This window comes from Hemicordylus capensis, chromosome 1, assembly GCF_027244095.1.
Source record: "Hemicordylus capensis ecotype Gifberg chromosome 1, rHemCap1.1.pri, whole genome shotgun sequence".
Classification (NCBI taxonomy): Eukaryota; Metazoa; Chordata; class Lepidosauria; order Squamata; family Cordylidae; genus Hemicordylus; species Hemicordylus capensis.
Genome location: NC_069657.1, coordinates 454507947 through 454526239, shown reverse-complemented (window position 1 = coordinate 454526239; position 18293 = coordinate 454507947). Strand labels below are relative to the sequence as shown.

At 46.1% G+C, this 18293-nt stretch overlaps 1 protein-coding gene across 3 annotated transcripts in view; it reads right to left on the bottom strand.

Moving 5' to 3' along the window:
- Positions 1 to 18293, bottom strand: part of LOC128324584 (uncharacterized) — a 64736-nt gene that overhangs the window by 25845 nt on the left and 20598 nt on the right. For 2 of the 3 annotated variants that reach the window (XM_053249342.1, XM_053249324.1), the window contains exons 2-4: positions 15882 to 16047; positions 10456 to 10522; positions 2577 to 2640 (exon numbers count right to left, since the gene is read on the bottom strand). In XM_053249342.1, the coding sequence (XP_053105317.1) occupies positions 2577 to 2640; positions 10456 to 10522; positions 15882 to 16018 (268 nt within the window). In that variant the 5' untranslated portion in view covers positions 16019 to 16047. Of the gene's footprint in view, positions 1 to 2576; positions 2641 to 10455; positions 10523 to 15881; positions 16048 to 17532; positions 17610 to 18293 lie in introns of those variants that run through there. The other variant, XM_053249332.1, reaches the window with a different exon arrangement.

The following is an 18293-nucleotide window of genomic DNA, read 5'->3' as shown; positions in this document are numbered from 1 at the left end:
CCCATTCATTCCAACAGGGCTTGGGCAGGAGAATGTCAAAAGAGATTGTGGCCCATGTTTGCAGAAGGGTAGCATTTGAATTTTTCATCTCATAGGAAGCTGCCTTATACCGAGTCAGACCCTTGGTCCATCTAACTCAGTATTGTCTACACTGACTGGCAGCGGCTCTCCAAGGTTTCAGGCAAGAATCTTTCCCAATCCTATGTGGCTATCCCAAGGATGGAACCTGAGACTTTCTGCACGGAAGTAGATGCTCTACCACTAAGCTGCCCTATCCTCCGAGCGGAATATCTTATAGCAGACAGTGTTCACATGTAGTCACCCATCCAAATGCAAACCAGGGCAGACCCTGCTTAGGAAAGGGGACAATTCATGCTTGCTACCTAAAGACAAGCTCTTCTCCCACTAAAAGGTATAGTGTGCCATCAAGTCGATTTTGACTCCTGGCGCCCACAGAGCCCTGTAGTTGTCTTTGGTAGAATACAGGAGGGGTTTCCCATTGCCTCCTCCCGCGCAGTACAAGATGACGCCTTTCAGCATCTTCCTATATCGCTGCTGCCCAATATAGTACCAGCGGAGATTCGAACTGGCAACCTTCTGTTTGTTAGTCAAGCATTTCCTGTTGCGCCGCTTAACCCACAAGAACATCAAAATATCCTAGGGGGCAGAAAAGATTTTGACTCAGATTTGAAAGAGTAAAATAAATTTAAAGACGTATCAACTCCCCACTGACTTAATGGCACTGGACATGGCTTCAGATGACTCAAGTAAGTGAGCCACGCCACAGGGTAGCAGAAGCAAAAAAAAGAACCCAACTCACAACCAAAACTTGCTTTGTTACACAGTTAACAGTGAATGCCACACAAACCATCTCACACTCAAAAGGCCAAAAGATCACTCTGTGCTGCCTGCAACAACAGTTGCGCCTCTTTGCTCCATGACCTCCACTCCAGAGTTCATTTGGAGGAAGTCCCAATTACAGCAAAATTCAGACAGAAGCCACAACCTGGGCAGAATGTGACAGTGCCTTCCTAAAAGGGATTACACGAGCTTAACCGAATGCGAGGACAGGTGCTTGGATGCCCAGCCATGAGCAGATATGATCAATCCCGACCCCTTGGCCCAGCTCAGGCCCAGTCCGATTACTGGCTGCTTGGCAGGTGTGGGATCAAGGGTTTGGCCCGTCACGTGACCTGGTAGCAATACAAGTGATCCAGCTGCAGTTGTCAGCATTGTCAGAGACTCATCCCAAAACGGAAGAAGTCTCCCTGCCAGGAAACGCTTGGGAGAAATGTGGCAATTGCACACACATTAGCAAATCTACAAACAGAACGTTAATGTTGCAGAAGGCTGTGGTAAACCTCTTAATCGTCCCTCTGTTTCCGAACAAGGGGAGGGCTGCTTCTTGTCTTCTGGGGCAGCAGCTAGAAAAGGCAGGATCTGTCAGCAAACTGCTCACTGAAAATCAATGTTGATCCACACAACTCTTTCAAATTATCTGATTTGCACTGATGTGGAATGCAGGATTCTGCAATGAGGCGCTTGGACTGCCTTTCTTACCAGGGAAAAGTCAAGAGTTCGGAGCCATTTCATTTAGCAAAATTACAATTAAGTGGGGCGGGGGGATAATACAAGTTTATATAACTACTATGTTCATCATTATAATGATTCACATAGTGCCATCTGTGCACATGGCACTTTTGCAGCAGATGAGAATGAAGATCCCTGCCCCAAGAGGCTTACAATCTAGAAACAGACAGACAAACAGGGAGATGGGGAGGGGGAAGGCTGGGAAAATAGGGGAAAAATGGGTTATTACACATTCTTATTTAAAAGAACGTCTTCTTCGTTATGAACCCCACCGCCCATTGAGATCATCAGGAGAGGTCCGTCTGCAGTTGCCACCAGTTTGTTTGGTGGCTACTCGGGGACAGGCCTTCTCCGCTGCTGCCCCAAAGCTTTGGAACACGCTTCCTGCTGAAATAGGAGCCTCCCCATCTCTTACAGCTTTTAAAAAGGCAGTCAAGACACATCTGTTCACCCAGGCTTTTAACTAAATATTGTTTTAATAGTTTTAACATTGTTTAAAATGTTTTAAGGTTTGAACTGTTGTAGTGTTTTAACTTTTGCTGTATCATTTACTTTGTTTTAACTGGTGTTTTCATTTTTGTTGTCATTTATTTTAACGAATGTTTTAACTTTTCCATTTGTTTGTTTTGTTGTAAACCGTCCAGAGACATGAGTTTTGGGCGGTATAAAAATATGTTAAATTAATAACAACAACAACTACTTCACATACTTAAGCTCAGCGGCAGTAGGTCAGGGGTTCCCAACCTTGAGTCCCCAGATGATGTTGCACTACAACTCCCATCTTCCCCAAGGAGCTGGAGATTGTGGCCATTGTAGCTGGGAATGATGGGAGTTGTAGTCCAACATCTAGGGACCCAAAGTTGGGAGTTGGTGTGAAATTAACCAGAACACCCCTTATGGAGAGAATTTAAATCCATCTGAGAAAGTTAGGCATAGAAACCACCCAGAAATAAATATACCAAGTGTTGGGAGCCCTGCCCTCCTACCTTTGTGCATTTTTCTTCCTTCAACAGGCTTCTCTTCTGGACTCAGCTCAGCTTCTAGTTTAGTCTGTGTAAGAAACCAAACAAGGTTGAAGGCCACAGCGAGGTCTCTCAGACCCTCAAGATAAACCTAAATGGAATATTCAGCTGAAATAAGACCCTTTATTATTTCATTTGGGGGGGAAAGTTCTGTCCTTTCTTTCACGGCAGGTTGCTGTGGCATGTCGTGTTCTAAAAGTATAATAAAATACAAACCAGAGACATTCCTAAAATGGAAAAGAGAGTCGAAATCAGGGGCGTAACTATAATAGGGCAAGGGGAGACAGTTGTCTGGGGGCCCACTGCCTTGGAGGGCCCCCCAGAGGCAAGTCACATGACTGACTCCCCCAGCCGCGCACCCACCCGGGCTTCCTTCAGTTGTATCCATCCTCCGAAATTGATGTGAGTGTTAAGACCTGGGGCAACCAGAAGAGCATGTCTTTCTCTAGTACCATTCAATGACTTGCACAATTTACAAAACCTTTAAAAAAATAATTTAAGATGATGTTCTATTGTGGCACATAGGATATATATTTACTATGCTTTTTATTACCACTATTCAGCCTCATTTAAGATTTCTTTACTTCATGAGCTGAGCTTCAGTGAGGGGAGAGCATTTAAAAATCTTGTCTCTGGGCCCACTCCAACCTTGCTATGCCCCTGGTCGAAATAAAGGCACTACAAGCCATCCATTGGTTCGTTTTTGAAAAAATATCCAATTCAACCATGTGTATTTATCCCTTGTGAATGTGGACCATTGCATGTGTGAACAGGCCACACAGGTTAATCTCCACAGGCAGAACTATCCAAGTCAGCTCAAAACATAATCCTTTCCCACCAAGACAGTTCACACACTTGGCTGAGTGCTTGTCAAGTGATGACCCTATATATACACAACCAACTCCTCACAGAGTCTCCTCTTCTTCCACCGTCCCTTCGCCTTCTGCCATCCCTCTTCCATCAAAGGAAGAGGAAGAGGTCAAACTCCTCCTCTTCCTCTGGCAGCTGTGAAAGTGAAAGGGGGCTCTCTAAGAAATGGAACATATGCATTTAGTCTTCCTAAAAATGGCTGCCATCTTTCAAAATGGCTCCATTCTAGAATAAATGTTCTAGGGAAGCTGAAGTTAATGCCTCCATCAGCTAAGCCTGATGCCATTTTGTCTGGTGAATTGAGAGCTCAGAGGCAACAGCCATGCTGGATCAGACCCAAGGCCCATCCAGTTTCACAGTGGCCCACCAGATGCCTCTGTGATGCCCACAGGCAGGAGGTGAGGGCATGCCCTCTCTCCTGCTGTTGCTCCCCTGCAACAGGGATTTAGAGGGATCTTGCCTCTGCGGATGGAGGTAGCTCATAGCCACCAAACTAGTAGCCACTGATAGACCTCAGACCCCATCAGTGTATATGTGAAGTCGGGGGGGGGTTGCGGTTTGCCCCAGTGTGAATCACTTTACACTTGCTAACAATGAACTGCATCTGGCATTCTGTCGCCCACTCCCCCAGTTTTGAGAGATCCTTTTGGAGCTCCTCACAATCTGTTTTGTATTTCACTACCCTAAATAGTTTTGTTTCATCTGCTAATCTGGCCACCTCCTCACTGCTTACCCCTGCTTCTAGATCATATATGAACAAGTTAAAGAGCACCGGTCCCAGTACAGATCCCTGGGAGACCCCACTTCTTACTCCGCTCCATTGTGAAAACTGTCCATTTATCCCTACCCTCTGTTTCCTGTCCTTCAACCAGTTACCAATCCACACATGAACCTCTCCCCTTATCCCATGACTGCTAGGTTTACTCAGGATCCTTTGGTGGGGAACTTTGTCAAAAGCCTTTTGGAACTCCAAATATACTATGTCAACTAGATCACTTTTATCCGTATGCCTGTTGACACTCTCAAAGAACTCCAAAAGGTTAGTGAGGCAAGACTTGCCCTTGCAGAAACCAGGCTGGTTCTCCTTCAACAAGGCCCAGTCTTCTATGTGTTTAGCCATTTTGCCTTTAATTATGCTTTCCATCAATTTACCCAGCACCAAAGTTAAACTAACTGGCTTGTGATTTCTCAGATCTCTTTTCACACCGGAGTTACATTAACTACTCTTCAGTCCTTTGGTGCAGAGGCTGACTGTAGGGACAAGTTGCATATTTTTGCTAGGAGCTCCACAATTTCACATTTGAGTTCCTTCAAAACTCTCGGGTGGTTGCCGTCTGGCCCTGGAGATTTGTGAATTTTTATTTTTTTCAGAACAGTTTAGAACATTCTCTCCCATCACCTCAGGGTGGCCCAGTTCTGCAGCCTCCAAGCCTGAGAAACTCAGTTCTGGAGTAGGTATATGGTCTCTATCCTCCGCCGCAAAGACAGCTGCAAACAAATCATTCAGTTTCTCTGCAATCTCCTTATCCTCCTTAATAATCCGTTTCACGCCGTCATCATCTAAGGGTCCAACTGCCTCCCTGGCATGTTTCCTTCTGGCATGCTATATTTGCCCTTGCTAACTGGGCAAAGAGTTACCTTTTACTGTGGTGATTCTCTTTATTTAGCAGGGGGAGAGTAACTGGCCCTATCCACCCCCAGCACAGTACTTCCAGTGACTATGGCTGGTGTGTGTCTTACGTTTCTTTTTAGAATGTGAGCCCTTTGGGGACAGGGAGCCATCTTATTTGTTTTATTTCTCTTTGTAAACCACCCTGAGCCATTTTTGGAAGGGCGGTATAGAAATCGAATTAATAATAATAATAATAATAATAATAATAATTGAAAGAAGTTTGTTATTCCCCTTGACACTAATAATAATATTAATATTAATATTAATATTAATAATAATAATAATAATTCAATTTCTATACTACCCTTCCAAAAATGGCTCAGGGCGGTTTACAAAGAGAAATAACAAATAAGATGGCTCCCTGTCCCCAAAGGGCTCACATTCTAAAAAGAAACATAAGACACACATCAGCAACAGTCACTGGAAGTACTGTGCTGGGGGTGGATAGGGCCAGTTACTCTCCCCCTGCTAAATAAAGAGAATCGTCACGGTAAAAGGTGCCTCTTTGCCCAGTTAGCAGGGGTTAGGGTTAAGGTTAGCTATATGCTCCTCAAACTCTCTTTTTACATCCCTTATTGTCTCCTTGCATTTCCTTTGTCAGAGCTTATGTTCTTTCCTGTTCTCTTCATTTGGGCAGGACTTCTATTTTCTGAAGGAAATCTTCTTCCCTCTTGTAGCTTACCTACTTGTTAGCCACGCTGGCGTCCTCCCGAACTTGGTGGTACCTTTCCTCCTTCTTGGTATACATCCAACTGAGCTTCTGTTATTGTGGTTTTAAATAAGTTTCATGCTTTCTGGAGTGATTTGACCTCCTGACTTTCCCTTTCAGCTTCCTTTTTACCAGTCCCCTCATTTTTTAGAAGTTTCCACTTCTGAAGTCCAACACATCTGTCACTATTCCCGGATGGTTCTACAACTCTGATATCATGCACCAGGTCCTGAACACCATGCAGGATTAAATCCAAGGTTGCCTTCTCTCTCTGGCTGGTTTCATGACCAAATGTTCTAAGGCGCAGTCATTTAGCATGTCTAGACACTTGGCTTCTCTGTCAATATACACATGAATTTGCCCATTCTATGTGGCGGTAATTGAAGACACCCATTATTGCAGCCCTGTCTTTCTTTGACATCCCTCTGATTTGCTTCTCCAACTCCAGTTCATTCTCAGCATTTTGATCCAGAGGGCAATAACACGATCCAGAGGGCAATAACACATTTCCTTTCAGACCTCATATTATCAGCCATAATGATTCTGTGGAGGGTTTCTCTCCTAGGTTTTCTAGCTTGTTGGAACCTGTCTCCTGTTTAATGTACAGTGCTACTCTACCCCCAGTCTTCCCCTCCATGTCCTTTCTCTAGTGTTTGTATCCAGGAATAACCGTGTCCCACTGGTTCCCATCGTTCCTCCAGGTTTCCGTTATGCCCACTATATGTTTTCATTAGCAGCCAGCTCTCCAGCTCACCCATCTTGGCTCGGAGGCTTCTGGCATTGATATATACTATAGACACCTATTCGCCAAGTCTCTTACCTGGCGTTGGCGTGTGCTATCTCCCTTGCTGTCACTTGACCTTTTTGACCAGCTGTCCTGTGTTTCCGCCCTGCTCTACTCCTGGTTCTACTCTGTCCCCTGCTGCTTTATCTGGAACGTTTGCACCCTTGCACCTTCGGGGGATTTGGCTTACCGAACCAGATCGCACCCAGTTCCTGTCTGCAGTCCCCCAGGTGTCATTTTAAAAGCTGCTCTGTGACCTTTTTGATTTTAAGCTCCACCATCCAAGATGGTGCCATCTTGGTTGATGTGGAGCCCATCCCTTGGGGCTCCGCTTGCCCCAAAATGTATCCCAGTGCCTAACAAATCTAAACCCCTCCTCCAAGCACCACCATCTCATCCACACACTGCCTAGCGTTGCCAACGTTTCATTGCCAGAATGAGGGACACACTTTGTGGGGGCTGGCTGGGGTGGGGGGCTGGGAGGTCTATGCAGTGGTAATCAAGAGCCTGAGTATCACTGACGTATATTATTATTATTATTATTATTATTATTATTATTATTATTAATTCGATTTCTATACCGCTCTTCCAAAAATGGCTCAGGGCGGTTTACACAGAGAAATAATAAATAAATAAGATGGCTCCCTGTCCCCAAAGGGCTCACATTCTAAAAATAAACACAAGACAGACACCAGCAACAGTCACTGGAGGTCCTGTGTTGGGGGTGGAGAAGGCCAGTTACTCTCCCCATGCCAAATAAAGAGAATCACCTGGTTAACATGGTGCCTCTTTGCCCAGTTAGCAGGGGATTATGTAATTGAATTGTATGCTATTGAATAAATGAGGGACAAATGCTGTCCCTCGAGGGACCAACATTTCATCCCTGAAATGAGAGACGTAATGAGGGCCAGTTGGAAACCCTAGCTCCGCCTGTCTCGCTGGCCCTTCACATGGAACAGGTAAGCACCTCAGAAAATGCTGCCCTGGGGGTACTGGGCTTCAATAAGCTACCTATCAGCCTAAATTTGGCTTCCAGGACCTCCCAACTACATTTCCCAACATCGTTGGTATGGACTTTCTTGGGCTTATTGGAAACATTTGGTGGGCCACTGTGGGAAACAGAATGCTGGACTCAATAGGCCTTTGATGTGATCCAGCAGGGCTTTTCTTGTGACTTTGGGACAGTGTTTGCTGTACCTAAATAAATCACATCCCAAATCAGTCCACCTTGACTTAATTTATGAATTACTGAGCAAAGATTCTACTGGAACCCCCCGCCACCCAAATGAAAATACAACCCAACATAAACAAGCTAGTATATGTTTAATAAAACCCAATAAAGCTATCTAGAACACCTACTCTAATGAATTGTTTCTAAAAGAGTTAAATTAAAATACGTGCATAATTGTATGTTTGTAAAGTAAAGTTCTGCCATTGAGTCGGTGTCGACTTCTGACGACCACAGAGCCCTGTGGTTTGCTTTTGGTAGAATACAGGAGGGGTTTACCATTGCCTCTTCCCACGCAGTATGAGATGATGCCTTTCAGCACCTTCCTATATTGCTGTTGCCCGATATAAGTACAGCAACAATAATCTGGTTGTATGCAGCTCAGTCCAAAGGCAAGAAAGAAGTTCATGCATTAATAAACTTAAATAATAATTAAATCATGCACCGAGTCTATCCAAAGTTATAGCTCAAATCCAAATGAGTAACTTTAAGGCTTCAGACGAATCTTCTCTGTGCTAGTAACTTTCAAAGGTGTGGTTGAATAATCCAAGCTGCCAAAGGTGCCAAACACATTTCAGCCTCTTATTGGTCTTTGTCAGTGGCAATCATATACAGACATATAACTCCTTGCGATCAGTCAAGAGATTTCCAATACTGGATTAATATATGACCAATATTCATTCCTAGTTTTTCTTCTCCCAAGGCAATTATGTTATCAGCCCCCTAGTATCAATTCCCTGTCTGGCCATCAGCTCATGACCACTGTTTCCTCACAGAGTAAATTAATTTACCACCAAACATGAGCTAGGTGTTGCAGATGGGAAATCTCTCACCAATATAAGTCAAACAAGGGATCCTTTCCTCACAAAACGGAGACAGACACATTCCTAACTCTATCATTTTAAAACCACAGTGCTGGAAGACACCTAATCCAATCACCTAGCCTAGCTGCACACACACCCCAAGATAAGACACTCCCAAAGCACGTTTGTATATGTGTGTGTGTGTGATAACATGTCTGGCAAGACCTGTTTCTAACCATAGACCATCAAAAGGAAAAACACGGTTGAGTATCTGCTGCCACCTAATGGGCAAGGATATTTGCAACTTGTGTTTTTAAGGCCCCCGGCTGAAAGCTACTTTTACCAATGGGCTCCTTTCCAGTGGGAGGGGCACAGCACACTTTATGAGGCCCTGCTCTGGGTTATTAAGAGAAAGCGTTTTTGCCTGTTCAGGTTATCAAAGGAATAGCTGAGCTCACTGCTCAGAGATGTTGTGCAGGCACACATTTGCTGCTTTCATTTTATTCTTCCAGCCCTGCCTCCAAAGTTTAAAATAACTTACAAAACTGCACATTTTGGAGCCAGTGTGGTGTAGTGGTTAGAGTGCTGGACTAGGACCAGGGAGACCTGGGTTCAAATCCCCATTCAGCCATGATACTAGCTGGGTGACTCTGGGCCAGTCACTTCTCTCTCAACCTAACCTACTTCACAGGGTTGTTGTGAGGAAAAACCCAAGTATGTAAATATAAATGCATGGAGTGGAAAGAAAAGCACAACAGAACTGAAAGAGAGAAAGAGAACAACTCTCCATAAAGTCCATATCAGGGCTAATGGGGGCGGGGGATATAATAAATAAATTAATTAATTAAATAGATGAACAGCATGGAACTACCATAGCTTTGGGACTGCCATTGAAAGGGCCCCCGCTTGTTCACACAACTGATCCAACTTCTTTTATAGATTGGTTTCTGAGCAAGACTCACTCTGCTCATCTTCTTAACACTTGTAGGACTGAGACTGCAAGAGGTGCTGTTTGAGATATGCAGCTCCCAGTCTCAAGAACAGCCGTGCTGGATCAGGCCCAAGGCCTATCTAGTTCAGCATCCTATTTCACACAGTGGCCCACCAGATGCCTCTGGGAAGCCCACAGGCAAGAAGTGAGGGCAAGCCCTCTCTCTTGCTGTTGCTCCCCTGCAACTGGTATCTGGAGGCATCCTGCCTCTGAGGCTGGAGGTGGCCCATAGACACCAGATGTAGCCATTGGTAGACCTGTCCTCCATGAATTTTTCTAAGCCCCTTTTTAAAGCCATCCAGGCTGGTGGCTGTCCTGTCACCACAACTTGTGTCACAGAATTCCATAGATTAATTGTGCGTTGTGGAAAGAGTACTTCCTTTTGTCAGTTCTAAATTTCCCAACCTTCAGTTCCATGGGATGACCCCTGGTTCTTTTATATGTCTGTGTGAGAGAGAAATTGTCTCTCTGTCACTCTCTCTACTCCATGCATAATTTTATACACCTCTATCCTGTCTCCCCATAGTCACCTCTTTTCCAAACTAAAGAGCCCCAGATGCTGTAGCCTTGCCTCATCAGGAAGGTGCTCCAGGCCCCCCGAGCATCTACTTGGGCTTTAAAGATCAAAACGAGCACTGCAGATCGGGCACAGAAACCTTGACCAGCTGCCCCAGCATGGATTGCAAATGCTCCCGCCTCCTCAACCTCTTAGGAAGCGGGCAATGACATTCTTCCCCAGCTAAAATTCCCCAACTGCCCTCAAAGGAAGCCCCAAGAAAGACTCACCATGCGGATGAGCTCTGATGTGTTCGAGTCCATCTTAAAAGATCTGGTCGACAATTGCCTTCTATTCCTGCAAGAAAGAGATGCAGACATTCATTTGCCTTTTGTCTCAAGGGACTTCGCCACACACTCCTTTCCGTTCCACTGAAGTTTCAATACTAGGTATGAAATTTATTAGCAAGATAAAACAGAAGCATCCCAAGAGATATTCTAAGACAGGGATTCTCGGCCTTGCATACCCAGACGTTGTTGAACTACAGCTCCTATTATCCCCAGACACAATGGTCAAAGCATGATGAAAGGTGTAGTCCAATATCTGGGGATCCAACTTTGAGAACCTATCCTAGGATGTTCAGCAACCAAGCAAGAGGCTATTTATAGGCCAGATCTGCCTCAACACTATAATAAGCCTCTTCACACAAACATCTAAACCTGGACTATCTGCCTCTAATCCAGGCTTGCATGCTCATGTGAACTACGGCAAAACCCCCAAGCCCTGGTCGTCTGAATCTGGGTGAACCTGCTTCTAACACTGGGTCTTGACCCATGTTAGTGCAGAGCAGGGGGCCCGGTACCTGAATGTGTTAATTGTGTGTCCACTTTCTACTTTGTTTGTGGGTCTTGGCAGCTGGCCGCCATGTTTTTTAGAGAGCATTGAGGCTGGAGGCAGAGGCGTAGCTATAATTGAGCGAAAGGGTTCAAAGAACACTGGCCCTCCAGCTCCATCCCTCCCTATTTTCTTCATTATCTCCCTCATTCTGGGGGGCAGCCAGAGAGAGGGGTGAACACAGGCCCCCTATCCCCTAGCTACGCCCCTGGCTATTGGGGCTGTGATTGCTGTGACTGTGACTATGACCGTGCTGCTCTGCACAGCCCACTTTATGATCACTTGCTTGAAATGGCTCGAATGAGGGTTGCCCTGTCTCCATCACCCTTGTGGCCAGAGGGAGGCTGTGATGTAATGAGAACCATTCTAGTGATGACACTAGAACCAGGGATCATCCCATGAAATCGATTGCCAGGAAATCTAGGACCAACCAATGGAAGTACTTTTTCACACAATGCATAATCAACTGTGGAATTTTCTGCCACAAGATGTGGTGACAGCCAACAACCTGGATGGTTTTAAGAAAGGTTTGGATCACTTCATGGAGGAGAGGTCTATCATCGGCTACTAGTCAGAGGGCTGTGGGCCACCTCCAGCCTCAGAGGCAAGATGCCTCTGAATACCAGTTGCAGGGGAGAAACAGCAGCTTCCAGTGGTATCTGGTGGGCCACTGTGTGAAACAGGATGCTGGACTAGATGGGTCTCCTTGGGCCTGATCCAGCAGGGCTGTTCTTATGTAACTAATAGCACACAACAAGGAATACTCCCTGACTGCACCTGCATTACGGAACTACCACAGACACTGAACTGAGCCTTCCAATGTTTCGAAGATGAGGCAAAAGATGATTTCTTTTTTATATTTGCATTTATTTATTTATTTATTCATTCATTCATTCTTTCATTTCATTTATTTCATTTATATCCAGCTCTTCCTCCAAGGAGCCCAGAGCGGTGTACTACATACTTGAGTTTCTCTTTCACAACAACCCTGTGAAGTAGGCTGAGAGAGAAGTGACTGGCCCAGAGTCACCTAGCACGTCTGATGGCTGAATGGGGATTTCAACTCTGGTCTTCCCGGTCCTAGCCCAGCACTCTAACCACTACACCACGCTGGCACTCTTAGAAGATGGTTAAAAGCAGAGTAGCCATATCCTTTGCTCCCACTAACCCTGGACCTCTCCCTGAACATGTACATGGCACAGAGCCTCTGACTACAAATATCTCCTCAAACCTCACCTTTTCTACAAAGCTTTTTGGCTTAGCCAAGGGCTTATCAAGTGTGGGTAGTCAGATCTTGTTGTACTACAAATCCCATAATCCCCAGCCACAGTGGCAATGTTGCTGGGGAATTATAGTCCACCCATATTTGGCCACCCATGCTTGAGAAACCCTGGCTTAGCCCATAGTCCTCACTCCCAAATCCATGAAATTACCTTTCCTGTTTCTCATTCCATCTTCCTTTTGCATTTCTCTTTCTCCCCTCCCTTTGCTGTCTCCCCTACAGTCAAAATGTAGATTGTAAACTCCTTGGGACAGAGAACTCAATGATAATCCACATCAAAAGTACAATTTAAAATCACCGAACCATTATAACCAAAGCCTTATTGTACTGCCTGCCTCTATTCTTAGTTAGTTGTCCACTTGTTTCACTGCAATGTTTTAAGGTTGTGATTTATCACACTAGTGTCTTGGCTTGTTTCGTCCCTGAGTCACACAACTGGATGTCTTTAAACAAGCTGATAAAATCTTTTTAAAACATAGCTAACTCTGATGCTGTCTTAAAGCATTCTGGACTGTCTTGCCAAGGCAAAAGGAAAATTTCAAAGCAATCTGGAGGCGATCTGAAGATCATTGAGCGCCAAAAATTAATGAGACTGTTAAGTGGCTTCACTTTCATTCAAGAAAACAAACACATGAGGAAGAAGTCTTTGAAGCATATTTGGCAGAGATAAAAGGAATATATGAGCCAGACTCATAACGATGGTACCCTTGAGAGGACCTGTAATCTAAGACTAACCTAGCAGCCAAAATGCACCAACTCAAGGACCCCTTTACCATAGCCTCTTAAAGGCACTCAAAGTGGGGGCAACAAGATAAAGAGGCTTGCACATAGGTAAGAGTGGAATGGAGTTCTCCCCTCAGCTGGTGTACCTTCACATAACACCTTCCTCTCATCATAGCCAGGCCGTTTGGACACCTGCAAAGGACTTATGAGAGCTGACTGTCCTTGTGGGGCAGGGCGAACGAGAAAGAGCCTTGAACCTCCGTGACATAAACACCCCCCCAAGAATCTACAGGCCCCTTCCGATAACTGGCCCCTACAGGCAGGAGGGCTGGGAAAGATGCCCACCCAAGCATCTGAAAGGGCCTGCTGTCGGCTGAAGCGGACAGCGCTGGTTAGCCCAGGGATGGCCAACCTGTGCTTCTTCGACTGTTGTTGGACTACAACCCCCATCATCCCTTGCTGCAATGTATAGTGGCAAGTTGTAGTCGAACAACAGCTGGAGAGCCACGGGTTGGTCGCCCCTGCAAGAGTCCCTTTTAGACACAATATGAACACATGGAAGGAGTGGAGTCACACACCCTTGACTGCCACAGGGTGGTAGCAAGGTGTTGACAAAGCACAAGAAGCTCTTTAACAAGGTCTTTGATGGGCCACAGCGGGGCGGGGGGCGGGGGGAAGAAGCCCAATGTGGCTCATTCCCACACATGGTTCCTGCACTGAGCTCTGGGTTGGCATAGAAGATTCCAGGTCCCCGAAGATTCCTGCGCATACTAGGGATGTGCACAGAACCGGGTCCATGCGCTCCCAGGAGGGTGAGGAGGTTCCTTTAAGGGGCAGGAAAGGGTGCCGCCTCTTACCTGCCCATCTCTGCCCCACCACTCTCCCGCCCCTCACTGGCACTCTGCTAAAAAGTGTGGGTGCGGGGCTGCAGCGTTCCTCCTTGCAGCCCTATAGTGTGCATGCGCGTCGGCCATTTGCGTGGTGACCCTGAACGGGGCTGCAAAGAGGAACGCTGCAGCCCTGCATCCATGCTTTAAACCAGGAGAGCCAGCAGGTGAGAAGCAGCAGGGATGGGCAGGTAAGAGGCACCCTCCCTGACCCTTCAAGGAACCCCATCCCCACCTCCGAACCAGCTCAAACGGTGGAATTTTGAACCGGTTCAGCACTCCAGAAAAGGAGCAGCAAACTGGTTCCATGGACATCCCTAGCGCATACCACTATTTTATTTATTTATTACATTTGTACACCACTCCAAAACTTTCATCTCTGGGCAGTTAACAATAGTATAAAACAAGTTAAAATATATACAAAAACTTTAAAACAATTTAACAATTTAAAATCATCCATGAATTAAAACCTTAAAATTTAAAGAACAGAAAAAGCTTGGTGAAGAGGTGGGTTTTCAAATGCTTTCTAAAAATTGTCAGAGATAGGGAGGATCGTATCTCAGTAGGGAGCACATTCCACAGTCTCGCAGCAACCAAGAAAGCCCGTCCCCGAGTGGCCACCAGCCGAGCTGGCGGCAACTGGAGATGGACCTCTCCGGACGACCTCAATGGGCGGTGGGGCTCATAATGACGTTCTCTTAGATACCCAGGGCCTAAGCCATTTAGGGCTTTATAAGTTATGACAAGCACTTTGCATTTTGCCCGGAAACCTATTGGCAGCCAGTATAACTCTATCAACAAAGGAGTGATGTGGTCTCTCCGAGATGACCCAGAGACCAACCTGGCCGCCGCGTTCTGTACCAACTGAAGCTTCCGGACTACGTACAAAGGCAGCCCCACGTAGAGCGCACTGCAGAAGTCCAGTCGGGAGGTTACCAACATATGTACCACTGTTTTGAGGTCATTCATCTCAAGAAACGGGCGCAGCTGGCGCATCAGCTGCAGCTGATAAAAAGCACTCCTGGCCACCACCTCAAGCTGAGAAACCAGGGAGAGGTGTGGATCCAGAAGTACTCCCAGACTGCGAACCTGTTCCTTTTGGGGAAGTGTGTCCCCATCTAGAACAGGCAGATCAAAATCGTCTCTAGAGTTCTTACCCCACACAATAAGTACCTCTGTCTTATCTGGATTCAGTTTCAGTTTATTCTCCACTATAGGTGTGCAGGGCGTTTTCTATGGAATTAAAGTAAAATTAAAGTGTGCCGTCAAGTCGATTTCGACTCCTGGTGCCCACAGAGCCCTGTGGCTTTCTTTGGTAGAATACAGGAGAGGTTTACCATTGCCTCCTCCCGCGCAGTGTGAGATGATGCCTTTCAGCATCTTCCTAGATCGCTGCTGCCCAATATAATAGCAACGGGGATTCGAACCGGCAACCTTCTGCTTGTTAGACCAGCATTTCCCCACTGCACCACTTAAGGTGGCCCCTTCTGTGTAATTAGGACGCCTGAAAAGCAGAGGGCCTATTTGTGAAGCAGTCTCCAGTCCAGTGAGGGCTCTTTCCAGACCTTGTTAGGTACATGCAGAGGCGAGGTACGTGCAGTCCTGCTCCCTCTCCTCCCCACGTGATCAGATGGCTTTGAAAGGGGCCAGGGACAAGGCTTTCAGATGCTGTGTTTTATATGTTCTTGTCTAAGAACCTGAACTATGTGTTGGGGAGTTACTAGCAGTCCCCTGCTTGGAGAGACACTGCCTGATGGCTCCCCTTGGTGGCTTAACTTGCTGGAAAGGATCCCAGACAGAAACAGGCCAGGGCAAAGCAAGGAAATAAGACACTGAACATTAGTTGGGCAAACACACGCTTAACCCATCCCTGCCTGCCCACGGTGTCCTGCAACAAGTCCCCCTTGGCCTTCCCAAGCCCACCACCTACCTTTTTAAGCGGAAGCAGAGAAGCAGTAGAAGGATCATGAGGACCATGAGGACCACAGACCCCACAGCCCCGATGGAAGGGGAAGAAAGCTTCAGGGATGCTTCCAACTCTGCTCTCATTGGCAACGGAGGAGCCATTGATGCAGCGAGGTGAAAGAGCAGCGAAACTGAAAGGAAAACAGAATTTATATTAAAGATAATAGGCTTGGGGGAATTTCAATTTGACAGAAATGCACACCCGCCAACATTTCACAGATGAAAATAGGGACTGTGTGCTTGTGTACTTGAAACCAATGGATTGCTGCCAGAAGCTTCTATCCAACTCTATTAATAACTGCTGGACATGGTTCTCTTGACGCGGTATGCTGAATTCATATATTCTCCAATATCCCATCTAAAAGGAAAGGAGGTCTTTGTACTCCTGGCTAAAATGTGTTCTAGGAAAGCACAACTGATTTTATCAACCACTCAAAGTGAAAAATTATCTGGGCGCTTTCCAGATTAGACCCTGAAAAGGCCTCATGACGAATCTCTGAAGTGTGCTTCCACACTTCCTGTGTTGTGACACCACAGTCCCTACGCTGGCAGCAGGGTGCCGCTCACATTTCCAATGCCTTGTTTCGAATTTAATTGCTGCGATATAGTGCTATGGCATCATGTATCTGACGTAAAGAAGTTGCTGTTTTTTCGGGTTATTCGTTTCCGCGAAACTGCTCCCCCTGCTGTTTACGTTTTGAATGTGATTTGCCTGAACGGAATCATTTTGCTGCTGTTAAGCAGCTAATCTGGAAAGCGCCCAGCTGCAGCATGCAAAATGGGAAGCTGACCATGCCAGCACACACACCTCAGTGTTCACACACACACACACACACACACACACACACACACACACGCACTGCTGTCAAGATGCATCCCTAGAAACTTGCAATAACAAAGATTTTTTAAAGACATTCACCCCCTCCATTCTTCCTCACCACAAATCTTTCAACAAGACAAGTTAGAAACTAAATAAGGACAGTGATTTACTGGAAACAAGCACTAGAAAATTGGAACTGTCCCCAGTAAACTGAAACTTTGACTTCTGCATATGTCTTGTAAAAGGATACACCCTCAAATCCATGCTTCTTTCAAGTGGCCTTTATGGCAAAAGGAAGGTGCAGACAAGCTCAAATGGGTAAATGGGGCTGGGCTCCAAGTATTCCAACAGGCAAGACATTGTAATGATGTCCTACAGCGGGGGTTCTCAGCCTTGGGTCCCCAGATGCTGTTGGACTACAACTTCCATCTTCCCCTGCCACAACAACCGTTGTGGTGGGGTGATGGGAGTTGTAGTCCAACAATATCTAGGGACCCAAGGTTAAGAACCCCATCCTATAGTGCCTACACCTGGGATTAAGGAGCAAAAGCATAGTTTCCAAAACAGCTTGAGCCCCAGTACTCTTTTCTTTCAAAACTGTAATATTCTCCTTGAGTCTATTGATTGATTGATATTTATTGTTATATTTCTATACCGTCTTTTATTAAAATAACTTCAAGACGGTTTAATCTCAAGTCTATGTCTACTGAGAAGTAATAACACAAAAACTAACCACTAGAGGGCATGTATTGCTCTCTCCCAGGAAATAAATTAGTAAATTAGGTTGGCGGCTCACTTTTCTTTCAAGATGACAATAATCAGGAAAATTAATGCTGGAGAAGGAACCTAGGCAAGGCGGCACATACGCAGTGCATTGAGGGAAGCAGCGTTCTTGGGACATTGTCAGCACTTGAGAGAGAAAAGGCGTGGATTCCTTCCTGCAGATGGTAGAATGCCACAAAGGAGCACAATGCAGAGATGAAGCCGCAGGAGTCACCCAAGTAAGTCGCGCCTGCTACAAACGTCAAACACAACAAGCCAGTTTGGGCGAGGCGGAGGGAGCAGGATACGAGTCCCAGCTGCAGCCTGGAGTCATTAATAAGCTCTCCCAGCTCTAGCTGGCTGGAGAGCTCTACTTTAAACAGGAAGAAAAGGAACAGAACAAGGAAGAGCAGCTTCCCAACATGGCTGTGTCCCGCCCCCCCTCCGCCCGGCCTGATGGATGAATCACATTGCTAGCCTTCCTTTATCCCAGAGCAGGTAACCACGTGTGAAACTGTCACCCAATCACTCCCACATCAGTCAAGTGGGTGTCTTAAGCACATGGATGTGCTCAGGGGCTGGGTGGCAAAAGGGGAGAAGGGACAATACCAGAAGAGATCCTGCACATCGAAGGCACCTATTGTTCACACATGGCTTCATGCTGCGGGGTAAATGTTGAGCAAAGCCACTTCGAAGCACACTCGCAGCATTGAGGGAAGCAGCCCCTCCCCTCTGCTCTCGGGTTTTGTTTTGGTGCAAGTTCACATGGCCTGCCTCCGTGTTTTCCTTTTAGCC